The sequence below is a fragment of the Larimichthys crocea genome, chromosome X, assembly GCF_000972845.2.
Source record: "Larimichthys crocea isolate SSNF chromosome X, L_crocea_2.0, whole genome shotgun sequence".
Lineage (NCBI taxonomy): Eukaryota > Metazoa > Chordata > Actinopteri > Sciaenidae > Larimichthys > Larimichthys crocea.
In genome coordinates this window covers 13901512-13919911 of record NC_040020.1, presented here as the reverse complement: position 1 = coordinate 13919911, position 18400 = coordinate 13901512, and the positions used below count along the sequence as shown (strand labels likewise).

At 38.9% G+C, this 18400-nt stretch overlaps 2 protein-coding genes across 2 annotated transcripts; one reads left to right on the top strand and one right to left on the bottom strand.

Annotated features, from left to right (window-relative positions):
• The first annotated feature begins 207 nt into the window (after window positions 1-207).
• Window positions 208-3187, top strand: ndufb3 (NADH:ubiquinone oxidoreductase subunit B3). The gene is made up of 3 exons (XM_010755725.3): window positions 208-311; window positions 2717-2845; window positions 2953-3187. The coding sequence occupies exons 2-3, from the start codon at window positions 2718-2720 to the stop codon at window positions 3101-3103; spliced, it is 279 nt and encodes a 92-aa protein (XP_010754027.1). The 5' UTR covers window positions 208-311; window position 2717; the 3' UTR covers window positions 3104-3187.
• Window positions 3188-3238: 51 nt separating this feature from the next.
• On the bottom strand, window positions 3239-7183 carry LOC104939222 (UDP-glucuronosyltransferase 1-1). The gene is made up of 9 exons (XM_010755726.3): window positions 6587-7183; window positions 5276-5339; window positions 5053-5201; window positions 4841-4968; window positions 4376-4469; window positions 4109-4234; window positions 3942-4029; window positions 3638-3857; window positions 3239-3534 (listed from the first exon to the last, which is right to left on the bottom strand). Exons 1-9 carry the CDS (start codon window positions 7115-7117, stop codon window positions 3264-3266), a joined length of 1671 nt encoding a protein of 556 aa, XP_010754028.2. The 5' UTR covers window positions 7118-7183; the 3' UTR covers window positions 3239-3263.
• Window positions 7184-18400: the final 11217 nt, after the last annotated feature.

The following is an 18400-nucleotide window of genomic DNA, read 5'->3' as shown; positions in this document are numbered from 1 at the left end:
TCTCAGAGCAAGCAGAGCACTGTCACTATTAACATCATAAATATTTGGACAATAAAAAACTAAAATATTTACAGTGTATCTTAAATGTGTATCTGTGGATTTAGAGTATATGGACAGATTAATAAGAACTGTACATTAATATTTTATTTAGTAATGCTGCAGCCTAAACATCTTGTGTTCTGCTGTTTATTTTGGACCTGCGCTAAAGAAAACGCGCTTTGGTATTTTGTCCTGAATGCTGTGCCGTACATTTGCCGTAAAACAGCAGTAAGTGTCACAGCTGCGGCAGCAGAGGTCAACAAACAGCTCAGGTACGTTTTATATTTTAAATATAATTTTACATCTGTGAGGCCCGACGGGTTTGACTTTAACAGTGTGTGACTAAACTGTCTGAGCGCACATGAATGTGTCGCTAAAGGACAAAAGCTGCGTTTATGCAGCGGCTAGCTCACGTAATGCTAACGCAGCGCTAGCTCACATAAACGTGTCTTCAGATTAATTTAATGATAAATTAATAATCTGGATTGATTATGTATGTGTGGATGTTATTTGTTCAAAGTGACCTTGGAAGGTTAGATAAGCAGTCAGTGACAAAGGTCGGATTAAGGCAGGTTTAACACAGCCAGTGTTCATGCTTTATTTTTATTCATTGGGTATTTATTAAGAACAATAAACATTTAATTAGACTATGTCCAAGGGTTTGTCTGCCTGCTAGTCTGGACACGTGGTATAGTCAAAACTAAAGCAAGTAAAACATTACACATTATAATGTGGCATTAAGTGTTTGATAACCTTTTTTTATTTCTGTGTAAGGTGGATAAAGAAATAGGACAGGTTCAGTTCAGTTGTTTCTCTGCATGATGTGACAGTGGTTATCATTAGTTGTGTTTCCTTTGTGTACTGGATTTGGATTTAGTGCAGAAAGTTTAGATTCACAAAGTGTATAAAATAATGTAAATGTAACATAAGCACCAAAATGAATTCACATTTGAGAGTTCAGAAAAAAATAGATATAGCTGGAGGAGTCCTCTTTTTGCTGGCATGGTTTGGGTCCACTTGTCCCTTTTTAAAGTGAAGGATCAGTGCACATCAATATAAAGTTGTTCTGAGTGATCACCTTTTATCCTATGATGGAAAGTTTCTGTTACGGGAATTTTAAAGAAAAACCCTTAAATAAGGAGGATCGGATTCAAAACATCAAAGGTTGAGTTGAATTTATTGTTCTTGTACAAGAAGAGCGTTTCACAGTGCAACACACTAAAGGGGTTACAGAGAAAAAGGCTCCCTGAGGAGCTCTGACAGTTGGTTCTTATACATCTTCCTAAAGATGGGCTGTCTCAACCCCTGTAAATTGTTAACAGACAATTTGCATATATGGCATCTAAACAGTTTCCTTCAACATATCACCTAATGAGTAGCCAGCATATCACCAATCTAGATGTCACCTCTCTGACCTGCCCCTGTTCTGGAATCCCTCTATTCATACATTCACCTGAACTTTACCTTCCCCTGCCAGTCTCAGTAAAACAGCAATAAAGGGAAGTGCCTTCAAGACATGTAATAAATAGGAATAAACATCGTATAAGTTAAAACATCTAAATAGCTGTGTAACCCAGATTTTTATGACAGTTTCTATCCTGATGGGAGTGATCTCTTACTGGATGACAATGTCCCCATCCAGAGGGCACAAGGAGGGACACTGAATGTTTAGATGCAAATGATGTGAATCAGATACTGCGGAACATCTCAATCCAACTAAACGCCTATGAGAGATTTTAGACCGACCTTAGTTAGTTAAACTGTGATCTCCACCCCAGCAAACACTGGTGTTCATCCCTCTTGTAAGATTAAAAGACTTGTAGAATCAGAGCCAAGGTACGCTGAACCTGTTCTGGCTGCGTGTGGTGTTTTTCCTTTCATTTTTAACTGGTTCATTTATTTGTTAATCTTGCACAGATGTGAAAATGTATTTACCTAGTTTTAGTCAGACTTGGGACTAAAACAGTGACAGCTCAGATTCTAAAAAATCTTGTTAATTTACCTTTATTTTGTTGATAAAAATAGGATGAACGATAAGAGTCATGCATCCAAAAATCCCCCAAATATGTGTTGAACCAGTTTAATGTGGAGAGACAGGCCAGCACATTGATTCCATAAGAAGAACAGCTGCTAAATACATACACCAATATTATTTAATGTGCGCTAAGATAACACTCTCATGTAACCATCATTTTAATGTACAATTTAGACAGCTTTGGTCAAAATGAAATCAAAGTAGACATTCATTACTTTCATCACCAAAACTTTTTTATTTGGCTTTACAGTAAAACAACTTTTTAAGTTACATTTACATTTCTGTACTTACAAAGGTGAAAACTGAAGAGTAAAGTGTTAAAACTTTAAAACTCTGTGTTGTGGCTCTGGTGTTAAAGTGCAGCTTAAACTGTAAAACGTTTCTTCATCATCACAGGAGGAAATGTGTTTGAGTCTGGATTTAAGAGCCTTTTGTGGACTGTGAGCATGTCTTATTGCATGTCTTGTATTTCTGTGTTGCTTTACAACATTGTTGTATTATTTCTGTGGCTCTAATCACAGATATATCTTTATAAAAATAAAATTATTAAAAGAGAGACAAAATGAGGTGACTACCAGCAGGTTATGGTGCAGTTAACAATTAAAAACCCCACTGCCTACGTATATCTATATCTGTTTCCAGCATGGGAGGTGACCATGGCCACAGCAAGATGTCCATGCCAGACTGGCGGCAGTGGAAGGCGGAGGGAACACCACTGGAGTTCACACAGCAGAGGCTGGCAGCCAGGGGCCTCAAGGACCCATGGGCACGGTCAGTATTTTATACCTATGTGAGATACTGCTGATATTTTCTGTAATTCTTATTCCTGACCAGCTCGCTATCTTTCTCTCCTTGACACCGTCACTCTCTCTCTGCAGTAACGAGGCTTGGAGATACTCGGGCGGTTTCGCTCGTGCCGTGACTCTGTCTGATGTGCTGCTGAGAGGGTTCAAGTGGGGCTTTGCTGCATTTACTGTTGCTCTGGCTGTGGAGTACGCCCTGTTCCCACCAAAGAAAGGTGGCCACTAATGCTCATCACTGTCCCTCAAGCCCAGACCATAATGTCTAATAATATTCTGTATTTTCTGTTAATTAAATGTTTTTTTGATCACTCATTCTTCTGACAGCCTATCATTCCTTTAAACCAGAACCAACTCAAACCGTGAGATGAAGTAAAAAGTAGCACAGGTTAATCCTGCTTTCTCTTCCTGCTCAGTCTTGAGAAACATAGTTTCAAACATTTTACTGTCAGCATTACAAAAACAAGCACTACAGTGGCCAGTAGCACTATCACATCCAGACAGTAGTACTGGAACCAGTTGAGGTCATGGACGGCAGCTTTGAGATGTTTCGCCCCTTTGTGCCGCATCACAAATTCTGTCCAGTGCACTGAAAGGTCGAGTGGTTCAACTGGTCGGTCTTTATGGATAGATGACAGCCTCAGCATGTTCTCTTTATACCTGGACATAAGAGGGCAAGAGTGGAAGAATAGATGATTGAAGTGAAGTAAATATGAAAAGAAGATATCTAAACTTAATGACTGAGAACCTTCTAACCCATCACCTGGGGTCCTTGATGATGTCATTCAGCCCTTTGAGAAGGCTCTCTGTAGTGATGGACAAAATATCCAACACAACTCCGGCTCCTTTACTCGCCAGCCTCTGTGCGTTATCCGGCTGGTCCCCTGAAATTGGCACCATCAGCATGGGAACAGCGTGACAAATTCCCTCAAAGAGACCATGTGAGCCAGCATGGGTGATGAAGGCCCGAGCTCCAGGGTGTGCTAACACAGGATGTCAGATGTTATTTTATGTGACATATCAACGGTCAGTCTTGGATAGGTCAGGATATGTTGCAACTTACAGACCTAGTAAGTCATTCTGAGGCACCCATTTCATTATTTTCACATTTTCTGGGACCCCACCAGTAATGGACCCAGTGTACCTCCATATTACCTATAAAAAGAAGTGTTATTTGTTGCGTTTTGATAATTGATGTATGATTTGAAATGCATTTCTATATATGGTCCTGTACCTTCTGTGGAATCTGCCTGAAGGCTTCTAGGAAGATAGCAGTTATCTCTTCTGGCATATCTGATATCATGGTGCCCAGAGTGAACACTACAAACCCATGCTCTCCTGAAACCCAGGACTCCAAATCCTGCAGAAACACACGCACACACATACAGTTATGTCTGGCATTAATTACTCTATCTCTCTCTCCCACTATTGTAAAAGCATAAAAGATAAAATAAGGAGGAAGTAAAAGAAAATTTCCAAATCAAAAACACACAGGCCTTACCTCAGGCAGAGGGTTTCTCACGTTGCAGTTGATTCCACCCACTAGTATTATATTAGGCATGAGAGGGCGAGGGAACTCCAGTGCGAAGTCACTCCTGTTAAACACAATATTTATGAATGTGAGACAAAGCAATGGTGTCCGCAGGTATACAGAGTATACCCACTTCAAAATGCCCTCTGATATGCATTATTCAGTCTTGCTCTGTGAGTTGTTGTTTTTTTTCTAGGACAGTGAAGGCATGACATAGTTTATGAGTTTTAATGAGTAAAGAATACTTCATTCAAAATACATAAGTTATGTAGTTGTCTCACTCGTCTATTACAAAATCTGCACTTTTTCTGTGGCTAATGGGGATTTCACAATGATCCCTACCTATTGATATTCTTCTCCTGTTTATTGATGTAATAGTATACTGTCCATGTGTGTGGACGAACTATGTCAATACATAACCATTGCACATTTTACCTCAACAGCCAGATAGCAGAGTCTGACAGCACTTCAGCTATGCCCACCTCCTCTCCCAAGAACTGATATGCTAGGTGGTCAAAGTGCCAATACAGCAGTCGGCACATCAGCGGCTCCAGTAAAGCTATCTGTAGGCCAGAGGCAACTGTTGTTCTGTAGAGTTCATTTTAACATTACCATCCTTCATTGCATATATGATTATAGGTGCTCACCAAAGTGTTGAAAGCCCTCTGCTTAAAGTTCATTTTATCCGTGTATCCGGTGAAGAAGCGAGGCACAAATGAGGGCGGGGAAGGGCAGCCTGCAGCCTTCATATCCAAGGAACATGGAATTCCCCTCAGCAGATTAACAGTGGGGAGACCTGAAAAAGGATTGAGGGATGTTAGATGTGTACAACATATAAGAACACAGTGTGTCAAGTGTGGCAAAACTCACCTAATTTCCGTGCTATAAGTGAGCCTGTGGGCACCATGGGGTCTGTTAAGACAGCATCAAAATTCTACAGAGTGAAAAACGCAAAGGGGAAAAGAGGAGAATCTTTGAATGTAAGCACTAATAAACCTCCTAAACATACATTCATGCATCGGTTTTACAGAAGAGCAATAGCATGTCAACTGATGAAACAGCTCACTGTTTTTGCATCAACATACAATAGCAGACGCAGTTTAAATTAAATTTATTCAACCTTTATTTCATTTTCATTTTGAGTATTGTAAGTATTTCAAGCACAAAAACTAAATGCTGTTTCACACTTTGTGCTTGAGCATCAGAGATCATTCCTGTAAGAATCTAGAAACTTAAAAGGAAAAGGTTCAGTTTATCCTTCCCAGATTTCATGCGACCCGAAGCTTCATTTTTATATTATATTATTTATGGCCTGCTAGGATTGTCAGATACTGTATGGCAGATTTGTCTTTTTTGGTTGACATAAAGCATTTGATCCCCTAAGAACAACTGGTGTTATATATCTGTAGATGTGACACAAAATCTAACTTTCTGAATGATCTTGTGAAAAACAAGAGCAAGAGTGAAACGTTTTAAACTTAAATGTTAACAGACTTTGCATTACTCATAATAAGTCATGTTTAAAATGAACATGGGGTTAAGATTTGCATCAACTTCAGGCAAGTTTAACATATTCCAGATGTGAAAGAAAGGAAGAACTGGTTTTTAGATTTGTTCACACCTGTTTGGCTTTTTAAATGTTAGTATTGTCTGGACATGTTCACAATTTCAAATCCGGCCCTCCTTTAAAAAACACCCCTGGTATAGAGTACATGACAGTTGATTAAAAGCTTTGAGATTTCTTTCAATAACAGTCCTAGAGCCTGATCTCTACAATGTTTTTCAAAGCCCCACATATCTTTCCTGTCTTTGCATGCATTTCCAATGTTTGTCTCCATGATATGTGTGTATGCAGAGATGGAAAATATCCAATAAAAGACAAACACAATTAACTGTTTAATCTACGTTTCTGTCAGAAGCAGGATATTAGGGTTAGTCTGGGCTACTAGAACCTCAGGTGATCTAATTTAAATTGAGTACACTTATAATAAATATAATAACCCCAGGCCACAGGAGTCACAAGAGGGTTCATTCACAGATGACCTGTTTGTTTATCCTTGAAAAGTAGTTTAAAGGTAGTAACTGAAGCCTCATAAATTCAGTCTAAAGTGCAAGGCTGTTCTATTGAATTTTATTGGATTTGACTCTGCTGTTGTGTTTATTTTCTGTATTTGTACTCACCTGCTGTGCCAGATGTGAGATGAGACTGGCATTAAACAGAAGGGTTTCTGCAGTGGTGTGGATTAAGCCTGTAATTTTCTGAATCTGTGCAAATCGTTTCTTCACTTTCTCCACAAAAGACTGTGTCGATTTTCGCATTACATCCTTGTGAGTGGACATGATAGAGTCAATAAAAGCCCTGTCATAAGGGACAGGATAGGTCACAGTGTTGTAGTGTTTCCCTGGCCCCATCCGTATGCTGATCTCCGGTATTACTATGGTCACCCGGTGTCCACGGCGACCTATTTCTTGGGCAAGGGCCTTTATAGCCACCCAGTGACTCCCATCCATGGGTACCACAAGCAAGTTGCCCAAGAAACCTGAAGAAGCAGAGTCACTTTCAAGATTGTTGACAGGTTCAGCCTCTTTTGTCTTCACCTTCTCCTCTGGCCTAGATTTTTCTGCCACGGACCCCTCCGTCTTATCTCCAGCACCATTCACCTGCATATCTGTGGTAAGCAGCAGGGACACAAGCAGTACTGCTTTCCACATTGTTCTCTGTTCCTCTGTGTCTACCGCTCACTGAATCCAGCGCAAAGAAAAGAGTAAGGACAAAGTGAGGGTGGAAAATGGGTCCTTTGAATGCCTCTGTAAACCACGCCTCTCCTCCCTCCCTATCCACCTTTAGCCTCCAGTGTTTGAGTTGTTGAAATTCCTCCTGTGTGAATTAGTAGCTTCTGTGTGTTCAAAGTCCTCACTTAACCAAGAATTGCAGTACTTGGAGTTTTAACTTCTTGGCTGTGTTTATATTGTATTAATCTCCTTATCCTCTGCTTTCTAAGTTTAAAGTCATTCTTGATGTGGGGATTAATTAGTTAAGTATATCTAGTACTGTACAAACTGAACTGTACTGTTAAAACTACTTCACCTGCCCCACAATGTCATACAGTCGTGTCCATATTCGACTCCACACCTGATACATAATGTACCGATCAAGCCTGTTCCTCTAGATTTCTGATGGTTCCTTTAACCATATAAAGATGATAGAGTGACTGTCAATCATCTGCAATGATGGATTAGCAACTAATAGTCATCAAATTGCGTTATTTTCTGGTAATTTGATCACTTGTTGGGAAATCTCCACAACTAAAGTACAACATGCTCCATAAGCAGAGACGTGGTAGAACGCTCAGAAGGGGGAAGTGAGAAGAGCCCGTAGACTGACCACGGTCTACTACCTGCGTAGTGTTTATTATGCTGAATGTAACCGCTGTAAAACAATCCAAAAGTAACTCCCTGTCTGTCTGTCTGTCTGTCTCTCTCTCTCAAACAAATGGACACAAACCAAATTAAACTCCTTGCTGTAATTATTTTGCAGCACAGACTGAAGTCAGACTCAGACACACTCGCTTTGCCTTCAGTGTTTTCAAATCTGACAATCCTGAGCTTTGAGTGTGGGGAGGAAGAGGGGGTTGGGGCTGCACGCTCAATGTGCAGAACCAATTTTTACCACTAGATGCCAGTGTTACAAGCAAAGTTACATATTACACATTTACATTTGACTATTTCTGTACTGTGAGCAGATTTTACTGTACAAGCCACCAGAGAGCTGCAGTGGAAACAGAGACAACATTCAGTGTGATTTCAAAGAGGCCCCCTCTATTACAAAATTCATTGTACTTGTACTGGATTACCTTCCTGAGGTCAGGGCAATTTCCAGGTGTTTGGGGGCCCTATGTAAGATGCTATTTGGAGGCCACTATACTGTTAAATTGTGAGGGAGAGCTTTTAAACCTTTTCAGATGATCTGTGGTGATGCCTCAATCTTTTACATTTTAAAAGGAAAACAGGCTTCAGTACATTAATAAATGCAACAGAACAAAATGTTCCTGAAAAGGTTTATGGTAAACTTGGAAAACAAGGTGACCTAACATAAAAACTCTCTGACTTATGCCTTTTTATAGGTTATACGTGTTTCACACAACAAATGAGGGGATTCACCGGGCTACAAATAAAGTCTTTGTACTGAGTAATGGCAAAAGGCAGCACCCAGCGTCTTGTACACTGGCACTAGAATGTTTGCAACAGCTCATTTGGTACACAACGTGTGCCACTATACTACTGTAGTAGTTGACTGTGTGTGTCCCTGTCTATCTGTGCATGCACCGTAGTCCAGGAACACTGTGGGTAACCACCAACACAAACGTTCCATCGCTATTTATAGTGCTCTGATCTGACCTGGTCTCAGTCACGGTGCAGGTCAAATTTTTTCCCTGCTTGTTTAGCTGGTCATACAACTTATCTAGATTTCTTGAGTCCATTTTGTGTTAATTTGGATACTCGTCTGCATTTATCCATGGTTTAGATTTCACCAAGAACACAGCTCTTGCAATTTGAAACAAACCCTTTCTATGGCCATTTTTTATTTTATGAATGTTTTATTCATAGTTATATACAAATTGTTGTTATATAAAGAAATAAAACAGCAGATATAGTCTAGGAATGTATATGATATGAGAATATGTGATAGAGAGTAAAATATACACATCTGTAGTATCAAGTATTAAAACAGGATCAGCCAGCCAGGATCTGATGTTTAACCCCAAAGAGGAAGATTTATACACGACTAATGTATGAAATGCTGTTTAATGATTCAAGGGGAAATCCTAGAAAATGAAAAAGTAGACAAGTTAGCAAAGGAGAAAATATCTATAAACCTTTATCAGGGTTACTGGAGCCAATCCCAGCTTACATTGGGCAAGGGGCCAGGGTACAACCTGGACAAGTCGCCCAAGTCTATCTATGAAGTCTGGGGACTCTGCGAGCCATCATTGCATTGGCTTTGAAGTGTGAACCTAAATGGGCATATCATATTCTACAGGTCACTCTGTGCCATGCAATGCCCTCTGTTGATGATGGTTCGAGAACCAGAGCTAATGTGGTGAGAAGGGGCAACATAACAATCATCAAACAGCACCTGTTGTACTTTATTTGTGGAAATTTCCCAACAAGTGATCAGATTACCAGAAAACAACTAGTAATTTGATCACTAATGGTTGTTAGTCCGTCCTTGCAGATATCATGATTGACAGTCACTCTGCTATGTTTGCATGCTCTAATGTACACCAACAAAAGTCTACAGAAACAGGCTTGGTTGGTATGTCAAGTCGGCCAAAGGTATGCCGAAGAAAAAGCCAAAGAGTGCAATTTATTTTTATTGTTCTCCATCGTGTATGAGCGCTTAGTATTATGTATGGGCAGCACTGTTTAATTCCCTCTGTGTGATTGTCTGGGCTGTTCAGTCTGAGTCACTGTTTCTATTGAAACATGAGCCAGTTAAGCAGTCTTTGTGCCTGAAGCTCTACCTCTCTGTCCTGACAGTGAACCCTCTTTAAAGAAACATCTACATCTTTTCTTCTGTTGATACAAAATCTAAATTAATGGGTCTGTTTAATTTGTGACCTGTCTGTATGTTCTCCACCAAAAATATAGTTAATTTAATTTGACTACCATACGGTTGAATGAGTTTGTCCACACAGGGCATCTGAACACACAAAATCCCAGAGAGAGGCTCAGGGAAATCTTCCAGACAGAAGGTGGTTCTGCTGTCCTGTCTGGAAGAACCCGTCACTTTCTGGGGTTGAGGAAACCAAAGAGGTGGAAGAGGAGGAGGGAGGACTAAAGTAACATCAAGTTTTGTGGGTTTTCTCCAGGTGCTCTGGTTCCCACACAAGTCTAAAGATGAAAAAAAGGGGAAAAAAAAGGTTTTAGTCCTCTACATCAAAAAAAAAAGCAAGCAAAAAAAATTTTTTTTAAAAAAAATCAGATATTGTTATATTTTGCAGAAACGTCATTGTCTGTGTCTTATCTTGATTTAGGATGACATTACAGAAACATGTCTCCTAAAATTATTATAGGATTTGAATTTAGCTGTTTAGCTTTAATATTCATTCAAATATTTAATTATTTCCACAATCAATTGTTTATGCTAAATGTATTTTTTTTCTTTCACTGTCATAGGCAACTGAGAAATTCATGGATTTTTTAAAGCTACATTACAACTGGTTCACCCATTAACAATAAAAACAATAAAACAGAAGTAGAGCTATGCACGGCTGTGGACAGGGTCAGCAGAAAAAGATATTTTTGCCACATAAAAAGGTTCATCTAAAAAAAAAATCAATATCTGTTTAAGTGGAAACCATATTAAGAATATTTTCAGTTTAATCTTGCTGCCAGACAAACTTTTTACTTGGTGCTAACTTTAGAATTTCCAACAGCTGTCTGACGGCAAAGCAAATATTACAAGCAATCACTGAGGGGTCACAGACCTCGTGGTAAAGACAACTTTCCCAGTAAAATAACATCACGTTTGGTATCAATATAACTTAAAAACGCCAAATGGTCCACCATCATTTTCAGAGGGTTAAAAGTAGGCCAAATAAGTAAAGAACTGTGGAGAAGAATAATTACAATATTTAGATCATGGTGATCGTCTAATTCAAATCAAACCTTTGCTTCTGTTTTTCACCTCCAGATGAAGTGACTTTTGTTTCTGACTCAACCCAGTTAAATTAGTTATAATCTTGATTACAGACCAATTATAATGTCTTATCCCAAAAGAAGATGACTTCTACAGGTTCTCCACAGGGGTGTGTCCTGTCCCCTTTATTGTTTATTTTATATACAAATGACTGTAGGAGTCAACACACTGACAGGCATTTCTTAAAATTTGCTGACGACACAGTTCCAGTCAGTTTACTCCATGATGGAGAGGTTGACCATGGGCCAGTTACGGCTGACTTTGTGGAGTGGTGTGACAGCCATTACCTCAAGTTAAATGTCCTAAAAACTAAGGACATGGTCATTGATTTTAGGAAAACTCCACATACAGTCCATCCAACCATTATCAAGGGTACAGCAGTGGAGATGGTAGACTCTTATAAATATTTGGGGACAATAATTGATAAAAACTTGACACATGACCTAAATACTTCAGCAATCTGTAAAAAGGGCCTACAGAGATTATACTTTCTGCGCAGACTAAAATCTTTTAATGTTGATAAGACCTTAATGGTTTTGTTTTATAGATCTTTTATTGAGTCAGTTTTAACTTTCTGCTTGATCTCATTTTATGGAAACCTGTCGGTTAAAAACAAAAATTGTCTGTTCAAAATTGTGAGAGATGCCAACAAGATAATTGGCATGCAGCAGCTCTGTCTCTCAGAGATCTTTGACAGACGAGTCCTACAGAAGGCTCGGTCCATCCTGTCTAGCCCTGACCACCCATTGTTGCAGGAATTTATTTCTCTGCCGTCTGGACGGAGATACATGCTACCTAGGGCACGAACAAATAGGTATAAATTCTCCTTTGTTCCACGTGCAATCAATGCAATTAATTTGCACAACTCTTAAATTGCACTGTTCTTGTGGCATTTGTTTATCTTTTTATCTTTTATAGACTTTTTGCCTTCTGTCACTTATATTCTAACTTCTTTTAGGATTGTTTAAATCAAGTTTTGGTTGCTTTACTTTGCGTCATTGTTCTATGTCACTGTTTGTCTGTTTTGTTGTGTAAGTTGCATTGTCACTGCAAATCAAATGTCCCCTGGAGGGACAATAAAGCTCTGAACTGAACTGAACTGAACTGAACTGAACAATTACAACTAACTCACTACAGCCTAATTATGCAGATGCCTTCTCCTCTTAGGCTTCAGTCATGTTAACAGGGATGAAATCTTGGGAAGACTCAAAAAGTAACACAGCAAGACAGACACAAAATCCCTCAGAAATCATTTGTCCTTTTTTGAGTAAAAAAAAATCTTCTTCTTATGGTCTTTGTACAGAATGACGACTAAAATAAGCATTCATGGAGCACTCAGTCATTTAAAAATACAATTATTCTCCTTCCCTTTGTGGTAATCTGTGAAATTCCTGCAACTGCTCTGTTGTCCTCCTGCTGCTCCACACCAACTCTCTGGATGCAGTTCATTGAATCAGTGACAGAAAAACCTGTGAGTTTACTGAATGTGTGCTGTTTCATTGACTGCTGTGACTGCTGCTCATTGCTCCTCTCCTCCAGGTGGAGGCGCTGTAGGACAAACAAACACAAGTGCTTTCTGGAGGTTTTTCATGGCAACAAGAAAATCAAAAGCAGTGATGAAGCTGTTGAACATAGAAGGAGCTTGTTGTTGATCGTGTGTGTTGTCCCAGCTGTTTGTTGAACAGTACAGAGAGTGTAAAAAGACTGGGTCCCGCTGTATTGCTCAGGCTGCACTACAGCGTCTATTCACAGGCGCGATCCCACTACTGACCTGCTCCGTTACCGACCTGGGCCGGTGCACCCCTCCTTAGACGACCTGGTGGTCCCGGGCTCCACCAGGAGCCCCATATCGAAAGCTGTGAGCTCAGTAAAATAAAACAACAGCACCAACACTGACAACGTGACATCATCAGGGGGGCATTCATAAAAAGTTTGTTCACATCAGGAATAACTGAACACACCACTACATTTGTACATACTAAAAAAACAGATACAGTTACATGATACATATTCACTAGACATGACACTAATGACAATATATTGCAGGATAAAACTTTGACAATATTGTGGAGATGAAAAATGAATCACAATAATACCACAATGATTTATGATTTCATCTTTATTAACATATAAAGGCAGCTATGAATGCATCCAAGCTGTGAACTGTTAGACATTGTGTGCTTGAAATGTTGTTTTAAAAATATCATCCTGTTCCAGAAATCTAATATATATAATATCTATATGAATATACGAGCTGGTGGCTTATTACAGGAATTTTTAAAGAAAAAACCCTTGAATAAGGAAGACTGGATTCAAAGTATCAAAGTTTAAGTTGAATTTTTATTATTCTTGTACAAGAACGAGCGTTTAACAGTGCAACACAAAAGAGGGGTTACAGAGAAAAGGCTCTCGGAGGGACTCTATCAGTTGGTTCTTATACATTTTTTTAAATGGGCTGTCTCGGACACCTCCCACCTGATACAGATAACATCCTAAAAAAATTTGGGGGGGGGGTTTAGCTCAGTAATGAGCATTATGTTTTATATCTAAATGGAACTCCCCTAGTCTGTCTCTCCTGTCCTTGTACTGTTGATTTATAATTATCTCTCTCTCAGAAAATCACAGGCTAACTAAGGGAAGTGCACGAGACATGCAAAAGACAGGATACACACATACACTATCTATGTGAGTTAAAACATCTGCCCAGTATAATCCTAATTTTAGGACCACTAATAACAGTAGTGTGAAACACTTATAACCTATAAAAAGGCATAGAAGTCAGACTTGTGGTTCTACATACCACAATGACAGAAATAGATCTAAAATGGTGCTAAAGGGTTCAGGGTTAGTAGTAGTAGTGGTCAATGACGTTATCACAGAGCGCCACCTTGACTGCATCTTTTTGTGTGAAACCTGGTTGAGTTTAGATGCACCTGCTGTTCTTATTGAAACTGCCCCACTGAACTATGCTTTTAATTTTTCTTGTCGGCAGGGGAAGAGGGGCGGTGGTCTGGCCAACATTGCCTCTAACGCTGTTGACTGCAGACAAGTCTCCTTTGATGTTTTTAACTCTTTTGAATATTTTGCTTCTGTTTTTAAATGCCACCCACCCAAACTTACAGTCACTGTATATAGAGCACCAAATCATTGCCCTAACTTATTAGCAGAATTCTCAGAGTTTTTATCCATTCTTAACACGAACTACGACAAAATTCTTATAATTGGTGATTTTAACTTGCACATAGACAACATAAATGACAAAAAGGCAACCGATTTTTAAAATCTTCTTGATGACAGCATGTCAGTGGACCAACACACAATCGCGGCCACACGCTGGACCTGGTCATTGGCAAAGGTTAAGACGTAGAAATATCCTCAATTACAGATGTCGCCCTATCAGACCTGCATTGAATTTACTGCCACTGCATCAACAACCCAGGTTAAAACTGAACACACCGTCAGAAAAAGACATCTTACACCTGAAGTTGGAGAAAGTTTTATAGCCCATATAAAAACACTGCCCCCACATATTCTTCCCTCATCTGCAGACTTTTTAGCCAATTAATTTTATTTCAGATTACGCACAACAATTGACCTTGTTGCACCAGTACAACTAAAAAAAGTAGCTCAAAAATGCAAGCCCCCCTGTAAAAATTTAAATGTCAACAAACTCAACCAAAATTGTAGGAAAGCCGAGTGTAGATGGAGGAAAAGTAAACTCGTGATCCACTACGACATTTTACATAATCTTTCAACAGACTATAACAAGGCACTAAGAAATGCCAGACAGAATCACTTCTCTGAAATTATGAATAAAAATCAAAACAGTCCCAGAGTGCTCTTTAGTACAACTGACCACCTCATTAATCCTACACCTACATGTCTCAGTGAGTTTCTCTCTATCACTAAGTGCAATGAATTTTCTGCCTACTTCTATAACAAGATTTCAACTATTAGAACTAATATTAATCAAACAAGGTCTTTTAATGTTTTAGATTGCACTAAGCAGTTTAATTATACCATGCACTCGTTTGCTCAGATTGATCCCGAGGCACTTTGTAAGGTGGTATCAGAGCTAAAACCCTCCACTTGCACACTTGACCCCATACCTACCTAATTTTTTAAATCAGTTTTTAGCTCCCTTTTAGAGGAGGTTTTAAATATTGTTAATCATTCACTATTTACTGGCACTTTCCCCCCAGGTTTTAAAGACAGCAATAGTCAAACCACAACTTAAAAAAACTAACCTAGATTCCTCAGACTTTAACAACTACAGGCCAATCTCAAACCTCCCGTTTTTAGGTAAGATTTTAGAAAAATTTGTTTTTAAGCAAATTAATAATTTTATTACAATAATTAATAATATCTTTTCAGTCTGGTTTTAGAGTGCACCATAGCACAGAAACTGCACTGGTAAAAGTACTAAATGATATCAGAATCAGTACTGACTCAAACAAACTCTCTGTTTTGGTCCTACTTGATCTTAGTGCAGCTTTTGACACAGTTGATCATAATATTTTACTAAACAGACTTGAAAACTGGGTTGGCCTCTCGGGTGTGGCCTTGAATTGGTTCAGGTCATATCTGACTGGGCGGGACTTCACTGTGACACTGGGTGATTTCTCATCAGATGTAAATATTATTGCCTGTGGAGTCCCTCAAGGTTCTATCTTAGGGCCCCTTCTGTTCAACATCTACATGCTCCCACTTTTTCACGGCTACGCAGACGACATACAACTGCAGTATTCCCACACGACCTCACCCCAATCACTTAGTACAATGCCTAGATGAAATCAATGTCTGGATGGGAAATAACTTTCTACAACTTATTTAGGAAAAGACAGAAATAATAATATTTGGGCCCAAAGATCAGAGAGAACACCTCTCCCAGCATTTTCAATCCCTGGCCCTAAGGACAAAAGATCAGGTCAAAAACTTGGGAACCATAACCAAAACATCATTCTATCACCTTAGAAATATCACCAAAGTCAGACCATTAATCAGCAAGGCTGACACAGAAAAACTAATTCATGCTTTTATCATGTCAAGACTTGATTACTGTAATGCCCTTCTGTCTGGTCTTCCTAAAAAAAAAAAAAACACTAGACTGCTTACAACTGATACAGAACTCTGCAGCCCGAGTACTGACAAAGACCAGACAGAGGGCACACATAACCCCCATTTTAAAAACCTTGCAATGGTTACCCTTTAGTTTTAGAATTGATTTTAAGATTCTCTTATTTGTTTTTAAATCACTAAATGGCCTGGCACCGACCTACCTTTGTGACATGCTACAGAGGTATGTACCAAGCAGGTCCCTCAGATCCTCGGCATCTGGACTCCTAGTTGTCCCCAGAACCACCACAAAGAAATTTGGTGAGGCCGCTTTTAGCTACCGTGGCCCCCATTTCTGGAACAGCCTGCCTATGGATCTGAGGGACTGCACCTCTGTAGACATTTTTAAAAAACAACTTAAGACATACCTCTGGCTTTTACCTAAGCTGCCTGACCATTCACTACTGAGTTTGTATGTCCTGATCACTCCCTGTTACTTTTATCTCTGGTTCTTATTTACTGTACAGGTCATATCTACTTTTACTGCAACTGTTCCTTAAATTATGCTTTTTATCCTATAGGTTCTTTTCTTATTTGTTTTATTGTTGTAGTTTTATGTTTTTACTTTTCTTTTAATTTCTAGTTTTTCATTAAACTGCTCTGTTGTCTGTTTTTGTTTTTACTCTGTTCTGTGAAGCACTTTGGGCTACAATTCAGTATGAAAGGTGCTATATAAATAAATAAAGTTGAGTTGAGTTGAGTAGTGCAGTGTTACATTTAAATGTTTCTTGCTACCTGAAACATCAATATTATTCCTACTATTTTTTTGTTTTTTATTGTTTGCACATTAATATGGAGGCTGGTCCATTGTGTTTTTTATTGTTTGCACATTAATATGGAGGCTGGTCCATTGTATATTTATTCATTTAAGTGAGTTATTTCTTCTTTTTTTTTACTGTTTTGGATTGGTGGGGAGAGTTTTTATGTTAGGTCACCTTGTTTTCCAAGTTTAGGAACATGCTGCATCTGTTGTATTTATTAATGTATTGAAAGTGTAACAGATTGTTGCATCACCACAGATCATCTGGAAAGGTTTAAAATCTCTCCCTCAGAGTTTGACAATATAGAGGACCCCAAATAGCATCTTACGTAGGACCCCCAAACACCTGGAAACGGCCCTGCTACAGGGAAGGGAGCGGGCCGGGTTTAGAGGTGCTTGAGTGTAGTAGCACGGGGGTTTAGGTTTTTGGAGGCAAGCGGACTATTTACACATAGACATATATACATAGACGCCGCATTGAGCGCTGAATCGTACGTAAACGGCGCCGCCATATTGGTTCGGGCAGATCTGCCCGTAAACTAATACAAGGAAATGGACTGAACTTCATAAAGCGCCTTTCTACAAAGTTCTTTAAGTTAATCTTATCTTATATAGCCATTCACACACACACTAATATATCTGGGAAACAAACAGGCACCAAAAACAACGTATGTAACTTTTAAAGTGATGATTATAAATGTTTACTCCTTATGTAAGCACCAAACCAACGTATGTATTTTTCTAATGCTGAGTGTTTACAGCTACTAATGTGTGTAACACTGTTACTGTGATGATAAATATTGAAATATTTATATTTAACATTTAATCTGTGTCTATAATAACCACATCCTGAAATGTAGATGTGACATGAGGGTTTTCTGAATAAAGAGCACACACACACACATATGTGTGTGTGTGTGTGTGTATGTATATGTAATGTATATGTATATATATTATATATATATATATATATATATATATATGTGGTGTGTGTGTGTGTGTGTGTGTGCTCTTTATTCAGAAAACCCTCATGTCACATCTTTATCATCACAGTAACAGTGTTACACACATTAGTAGCTGTAAACACTCAGCATTAGAAAAATACATACGTTGGTTTGGTGCTTACATAAGGAGTAAACATTTATAATCATCACTTTAAAAGTTACATACGTTGTTTTTTGGTGCCTGTTTGTTTCCCAGATATATTAGTGTGTGTGTGAATGGGTGTATAAGAGACATTAACTTAAAGCACTTTGTAGAAAGGCGCTTTATGAAGTTCAGTCCATTTCCTTGTATTAGTTTACGGGCAGATCTGCCCGAACCAATATGGCGGCGCCGTTTACGTATCGCGACCAACGACCAACCCGCTCAATGCGGCGTCTATGTATATATGTCTATGTATTTACACACCTTTAGT